At 33.6% G+C, this 8,122-nt stretch overlaps 1 protein-coding gene across 1 annotated transcript in view; it reads left to right on the forward strand.

Annotated features, from left to right (window-relative positions):
• The window catches only part of cdk5 (cyclin dependent kinase 5), a 6,018-nt gene extending 2,095 nt beyond the window's left edge, over positions 1-3,923 (forward strand). Inside the window, exons 4-12 of the mRNA XM_016542959.1 lie at positions 539-599; positions 709-765; positions 897-992; positions 1,178-1,252; positions 1,332-1,428; positions 1,517-1,586; positions 2,461-2,521; positions 2,766-2,846; positions 2,933-3,923. Coding sequence (XP_016398445.1) covers positions 539-599; positions 709-765; positions 897-992; positions 1,178-1,252; positions 1,332-1,428; positions 1,517-1,586; positions 2,461-2,521; positions 2,766-2,846; positions 2,933-3,019 — 685 coding nt within the window. The 3' untranslated portion in view covers positions 3,020-3,923. The remainder of the gene's footprint in view (positions 1-538; positions 600-708; positions 766-896; positions 993-1,177; positions 1,253-1,331; positions 1,429-1,516; positions 1,587-2,460; positions 2,522-2,765; positions 2,847-2,932) is intronic.
• Positions 3,924-8,122: the final 4,199 nt, after the last annotated feature.

The following is an 8,122-nucleotide window of genomic DNA, read 5'->3' on the forward strand; positions in this document are numbered from 1 at the left end:
CTTCAGGGATCTTATCTATGCACAATCAGCTTGTAACACTCCAAAGAGAAAGGAAAACTTGAAATCGCATCATATGACCCCTTTAATGCTGCTCCATGTGAAAGCCCGCACGTGATGGAGATTTACCGCTGATTACAGAACCGGCTTTACTGATAAGATGCGCGTTAAATATCGCATGCGATTTATCGTGCAGCCCTAATTATAACATACAAAATAATGTTAATTTGTTGTTAGTACTTAAGTACTTTTTTTATTTCTCTTGGAATTTTTTTAATTATATCATTTTTAAAGCTAAAATTATTATTTAAAATAATTGCACTCAGATTCTTGCAATGAGTACTTTTTTTCCTTCTCTTGGATTTTTTAAAAATGTGTTCCTTATTTACGGTAATATATGAACTGTTTAATGCCAGGTTTAGTTGGTTGCAAGTTATTTTGACTATTCTTTAAATAAGCATTTAAAAAAAACAATTATTGATATAAATAAATTGTGATGAAATAGAAATGGTGCATTAACAACTACTACTTGTTTTTGTAGGTTGCATGACGTCCTTCACAGTGATAAGAAGCTGACATTAGTGTTTGAGTATTGTGATCAGGTAGGAGCCTGCGTCATTATTTACCCTGATTCCAGTGATCTTGCAGCTGGAAGTAGTCTAGAGAGATCTATATATGCATGTGATCAATATGTGATTTTCATTCAAACAGGATTTGAAGAAATACTTCGACAGCTGTAATGGCGACTTGGATCCAGAGATTGTCAAGGTTTGATTTGTTTTTGAAACCTTTTTATATATGTATGAAACCCTGAGAAGAATATATCAGAAGAGCACTTCTTGCTAACATTTTTAATGTTTGAGGTATCAGGTAATGCAGTTTTAATTCTTTCCCTGCAGTCTTTTATGTACCAGTTATTGAAGGGTCTTGCCTTCTGCCACAGCCGAAATGTTCTCCACCGAGACCTTAAACCTCAAAATCTGCTCATCAACAGAGTGAGTAAATGACCGAAAGTGCCTGATATTGAATAATTTGACTTTCATCTACATGGTACATAAGTGTCATAAAATAGCCTGTATGGTTTGCATTATATATGACTATAACATTTGAATTATGTTGTTAAAACAGATTTTGTAGAACTTCAACATGCTTGTTTCCTCATTTCTGCTGGTTTCATCAGAACGGTGAACTGAAGTTAGCTGACTTTGGCTTGGCCAGAGCTTTTGGAATACCTGTACGCTGTTATTCTGCTGAGGTAAAGCGACACGGCTTCAGATGCTGCGTGGTCTTTTTCCGAGTCTCCCTGTTCCTCACTTCATGTTGATTGTCTTCAGGTGGTGACGTTATGGTACAGGCCTCCAGACGTGCTGTTTGGTGCTAAGCTTTACTCTACCTCTATTGACATGTGGTCTGCAGGGTGTATATTTGCAGGTAGGAAGGGCTTCATTTAAAAGCATAGTCTTTTCTTGTAGCTTATGAATTGATTTTTTAGTATTTTTATTTTTTTGCTATTTTTCAGAATTGGCAAATGCAGGACGGCCCTTATTTCCTGGTAATGATGTGGACGACCAACTAAAGAGGATCTTTAGATATCCTTTACACTCAGTTGATCTGTTTAAGATTTCTGTTGGGTTTATACATTTGGATTGAACTGTGAATCCTGAAGTTAATTTAAAAAAAAAAATTTTGTTGATATAGTGAAGTATGGTAAATATGAATAATGTAGTCATTATTTATATATATATATATATATATATATATATATATATATATATATATATATATATATATATATATATATATATATATATATATATATATATATATATATATATATATATATATATATGTGTGTGTGTGTGTGTGTACAGGTTTATATATCCTGGTGGGGACTTAAACCCGAATACACACAGACTCATGGGGACTCGTGTGACGGTGGGGACCTAAACTGAGGTCCCCATGGGTACAAAAGCTTATAAATCATACAAAATGAGTTTTTTTGAGAAAGTAAAAATGCAGAAAGTTTCCTGTGAGGGGTAGGTTTAGGGTAAGGGTTGGTGTAGGGCAATAGCACATACAGTTTGTACAGTATAAAAACAATTATGCCTATGGAGAGTCCCCACAAGGATAGCTGACCAGACGTGTGTGTGTGTGTGTGTTATAGACTATTATAAACTAAAATCATAGTTTTTTAATTCGTTTTTATTTTTATATTTTCACTTCATTTTTTAAGTTTAGTTTAATTTTAAATTTAAATTGAATAATTGTATTGTTCTTTTTTTCAGTGTTATTATTATATTTGTTCATATTATTGTGTAGGTTTAATTTATTTTTATTTCGGTTTTAGTTTTTATGAATGCCCATTTAGTGATTTTAATGCTTCAACGAAAAAAAAGCAAGAAAGAAAAAGAAATACTGGCGTTGCATGTGTGTATGAGCTGATTAACTTTAACGTTTTGGCACGTTGCTGGGAACACCGACAGAAGAACAGTGGCAGACTATGAATAAACTTCCAGATTATAAGGTACAACATTCATTCCTCTTAATGTTGGCAGAAAGATTTTCAATGCAAAGGTGCCGATAATAAGATTTTGCACACAAAAACATGAAGATATGGTGAGAATATACAAGTAAACCAAATATTATTATTATTATTATAAACATTGTTTCAAGAAATACTTAACAGTTAGCTACTTTAACCTTACTTTATGTTGATGCATTTATTCTGCATTCCATTTTAATTATTAATTTTTTTTTTATTTTGACAGCCGTACCCAATGTATCCAGCTACTACATCACTTGTGAATGTCGTCCCGAAACTCAGCAGCACTGGCAGAGACTTACTCCAGGTACAGTATTTTCATTGTGGTACCAATGAGTTCATGATTTCATGCTTCGTGCTTAAGCTGGATTTTTCTGTGTTTTCCCTTTGCAGAATCTTCTGAAATGCAATCCAGTTCAGCGAATTTCAGCAGAGGAAGCCCTACAGCACCCTTACTTTGCCGATTTCTGCCCACCCTAAATGTCAGGTCCCTGCAGCATCATTTAGGAACACAGATGGGCCAGTCTTACCTCGTGAAACACCTTCAACACCTCCAGCATTCAGTTATCTTTCAGTTCGAGTTCGGATCACGCTTGCTATATATAGCAGGATAGAGGGACCCTGAAACACTCCTCCCTCGAAATGTTTATTATGTTTGATAATATGGATATGATTATGATAGTGACACTGTCTAATGCAGAAAGTGGTGCTGTTATCCTACATAAACATTTTTATTATATTAGTGTGGTCTTAAAGGAACAGTTCACCCAAAACTTAACACTTGTGGGTGAGTTGACTGGATTTTCATTTTTGAGTGAGCTATTGTTTAAACTTTCAAAATGCTGATCATCATTTGTAGTTACCAAAATGTCAGACATCCTGGCCCTACACGATTCGTTTAGTTGCCAAATGTGCTGCATAGATCTTTAATGGTTTACAAAATGCTACCGTGAAGTCTACTGAAAGCAGTGTTTTCTTTTTTTTTTTATTTGTCAAAGATCAAATGAGCAGTGTAATTTAATAAGGTACAGCGCACGTACTTGATTTAGCTTATGTTACAATATGTAGTATTTAAAAAAAAGTTACTTTTCCACTTATGTTTTGTGTTGTACGTTTCAGGAAGGATATGGGGGGGAAAAAATGTAGAGTTATCATTCTGCGACTGTCATTTTGCCATTTTGTATGAATGAGATTTTAGCAGGAATTTTAAACAGTTCTGTTAAGTGTTTTCTTATTAGTTTTGGTTTCGTTTTTTTTTCCTCAAATTATTTCAGCAGATCTTATAGTATTGCAAACTGACTTTTTCAATAGAGTACACTGCTTGGACAGTTTCAAATGAATATGGGTTGTGTTCACTTAGCTTTACTGCTGTATATGAAAGGAATCGTTCACCCCAAAATGAAAATTTGCTGATAATTTACTCACCCTTAGGCCATTCAAAACATAGATGAGTTTGTTTCTTCATCGGAACATATTAAGCATTACATCACTTGCTCACCAATGGATCCTCAGCAGTGAATGGGTGCCGTCAGAATGAGACTAAATCCAAACAGCTGATAAAAACATCACAGTAATCCACAAGTAATCCAAATAATTTGTAATAAACAAATACTTCAAGGAAATAAGGACTTTTTCACTGGAGGAAGTGTTGTTATGGATTATGTACTAGTATTTCAGTCGGAAACAACAGTTTGAAGTAAAAAAAATAATAATGTTTTGATGGATTTGATTCTTACAAACACACAGCTTTTCACTTCACAAGATGTTAACTGATGGACTGGAGTGGTGTGGATTACTTGTGGATTATTGTGATGTTTTTATCAGCTGTTTGGACTCTCATTCTGACAGCACCCATTCACTGCAGAGGATCCATTGGTGAGCAATGTAATGCTAAATTTCACCAAATCTATTCTGTTGAAGAAACAAACTCATCTACATCTTGGATGGCCTGATGGTAAGTAAATCATCAGCAGATGTTAAAAAAATAATTTGGGGGGGTGGGGTCCTTTAAAAATTTATTTTGTATAGTGGACCACGAGATTTGCCTTCAACAGTCTGAGCAATAGATATGTGTAAAAGAACAATGTTTTCGTAAGACCTCAGTTTTGAAGTATTCATATTTAAGTGCATGCCAGTGTTGTCATTACACTACATGTGATGTTGCACATGTGTACCTTATGGAAGAGTCGGGCCATTGGATAATTTACATCCATTTGAGGTCAGATGGCCCTGAAGTCTGTGAAATATAGGATAAGACTTCAATTTACCCTCATTTTTGCTTTGCATTTCTCATCAGCTGTAGTAGATATTCATTGTTAGTAAACATAATCAACATCACAACTTTCAGGCCTTATGGATTTGAACAAGTAGGCCTGCTATATTTATCTGAAACCCATTTAGATTGCATTGAGATAGTGAGTGGTTGCATTTTTCAGTTTTTTAAACGCTGTGTGAAAATGCTTTTATTTATTCGTATAATATGTGATAATAGGCTTAAGTTTCAAATTAGGTTGACTTGGAGGCTCGGTAAGGGACCATTCCTGAAATATTTGGACAGATCTTTCATGATAAATCTAGCATTCTGTTTAAATACTAAAATGTTTTTTATTATAAAAAAAATCTATAAGATTTGTTACAAAAATAAAAGTGCATAAAGAATATTAGCAGCAGGTTTGTACGTAATCTGTGAGAACAGCCTGCTTATGTTTCAAGAATGTAGCAGAACTCCAACCCTCCAAGTTATCACTGTTTATTATTTTTCATGGTGTACTTTGATTATCTGCAAACCATATGTAAAAAAAAAAAAATGTTTTAAGAATTCTGCACCAGTTTATTAAAAATGTTTTCTCTAAACAAAAAGTCTCATAAATGTCCAGCATGAGTGCAATCAGGAAAGATGGGCTGTTGCACAGACTTTAAACTTGAATGCTCTTCACCGTTATAAAGGCTGTTTCACAGGCTTCTGTCCACATTTTCTTGTCTGCTTTAGTGTTGAGAACTACAGCAGTTTCCAACGGAGCAATGAGTAACCAATACAACCCATCTATGTAATAAGAACTTGTGTTTTCGGTCTTCTGTGGGATCAGGGTTAAGTCGGCTTCAGAGATTTTGTTGGACCTGGTTTTGGCGCTGAAGATGATCTTGGATGCTTGGATCAAGAGTGCATTTATTTATTTATTTTTTAAATTACTATGACTATAAATTTTGTACCTGTACTTATGAAGATTTTAGGTAATGCTACGTATGAATAATATTGCACAACCTCTTTGCATATTCATTTATTTCAATCAAATGAACAATATTTTTAATGTAATTGTGCACAGGTAGATTCAGACGGCCAAAAATACTCATTATATTATATGCATAATATCATCTATAATGAAAAAACTGATTCATATGTTGCTTGCGAAACATTTTATTCATCAGAAAAAAAAGAACCTTCAACTAGAAAACTAGCTTCTTTTTAACAACTTCCAAAACATGAAGGTGAAGCCCTGACATTTGTTCTTGTTTGTTTCCTTGTATAACACCTCATAAAATAATCCTTTGAAATAGTTTTTCTTTTTTTGGAAAATAATTTATCCCTTTATTGCATATTATTCACCAGATCAAATTCTCTGACAATTACAGATCAATATGAACTGAAGAATGACACACTGAGTTTGCACTATATGCACTAGAAAGTGAGCATGCTGCTAAAAGCAGACTACATTTAAAAAAAAATCAATGGATGCTATTAAGGTTATTTGACAATCTGACAAATGAATGTTCCATCGTAACATAAAAACTACAAAATCGAACCTGAAAGAGTATTTACACAGCTGATGACCTAGTGATGCTCAATTACATTTCCAGCTACAATTTGGTTCAAGCTTAACAACACAGATTGTGTGCCCGCTTTAGACAGTCACAAATACAAGCTGTAACCACTCAAGCAGTACAAAGATTACTCACATCTTTAAACTGAACCAATCCAAGATGTCCAAGTTCACTGATGCAACTGTGAGCCGATTCGGTTTGAAAAAACAGCTGCACGAGACACATCTCCTCACTACGAAATAAAGAACTCATTCTGGAGTTTGTTCTGGATAGTTTGGAGGAACAGAAACAGCTCACATACTGCTGGTTGAGCAGCAGTGATTGTCTGGTTTTTGTAAGTAAAAATACCAGCTCACATGATTACATAAAGTTACAAAACAGAAAGAAAAAAATACAGAAAATAATATAATAATAAAAAAGATTTGTAAAATTTTTTAATTATATCAATAATCATTTGTAAGCATTTAAGTGACAAAATCATGGAAAACCGATATTTACTACAGTTATGTAATATATAAATCATTTTGGGGTTCAATATTCAATAAAACTAACTATATTGTGATATTTACAGTTATGTATAGAATTACATAAATTATTAATAAGATTACTTCTGGTCATACCAACCAACCACAATTAATAAATAGAATGTTAAATGTGTAAATTAGAATGTAAATATCATAGTATTGCTTGCTTGGTTTCAATTGTAAGATGAATGGTGTTCCTTTAATTGTGTAACAGGTTTATTATCATTAACTAAAACTAAAAACCTTTAAAACACAGACACACACACACACACACACACATAATTTTTTACTAATGCAGGGCAAAATTTCTCATTTTTGTTTAGTTTAGTAAACTAAAACTAAAATAAAAATGATAAAAATTAATAAAAACTATATAGATATTTTAAAAAATTCAAATGAATCAAAACTATAAGATACGTAAAAAGCCCAAAATTAAGAAACATTACAACAACAACAACAAATTAATAAAAATGAAGCTAAAATTAAAATAAAATAGCTAATTCAAAATATTAGTAAAACTATAATAGTATATCAGTCTTACTAAAATAACACTGCTGTGTAATGCCAACTGGAAAATGAATTAATATTAGCCTAATAAAGTCATTCCCACCGCACGCCACTGATTGAGCCATATATGACCGCCACATGAAAATGAACTGCATCCTAATAATGACCCAACTGTAGGCTTGCAGATCTTTAGGGGTCCTGCATTTCCTCCGGGAACTGGGGGAGGAGGTGGTTCAGGTGTCACGTGACTGCAATCCATCCGTGCCGACCCTTTGTTGTTGGGATTTTGGGCAAGGAGAATCGCGATATTGCCCCGCCGCGAATAGATATGAGGCATCTACTCCAATTACATACATATATACATACATAAATGTTATACCACAAGCCAAAGGTTCTCTCACAGCCACATTTCAGGATTTACTGCGTATTACTGCATTGTCTGTATTTTAATCCTGTAATGGTCCCTCGTGTCATTAAACAGCGTAAAACGTCATAATAGGCCACAATTCAAAAATGGATGACATTTAGTGCATCTGGGGGAAATAATCCATTAATCTGCATTTCAGAGATAATAGATGAAAATGGCAAACTTATGAATATAGATTGAAAACATCTGAGGTGACTAAAAGCACTGCTGATGCATGTATCAGTGCATCATTATAACTGTCACCAAATCAAAACATTTACAGTGCAATTCAGCATGCATAACTTTATATATATATATATATATATA

This window comes from Sinocyclocheilus rhinocerous, unplaced genomic scaffold, assembly GCF_001515625.1.
Source record: "Sinocyclocheilus rhinocerous isolate Xijiao unplaced genomic scaffold, SAMN03320098_v1.1 scaffold1721, whole genome shotgun sequence".
Lineage (NCBI taxonomy): Eukaryota > Metazoa > Chordata > Actinopteri > Cypriniformes > Cyprinidae > Sinocyclocheilus > Sinocyclocheilus rhinocerous.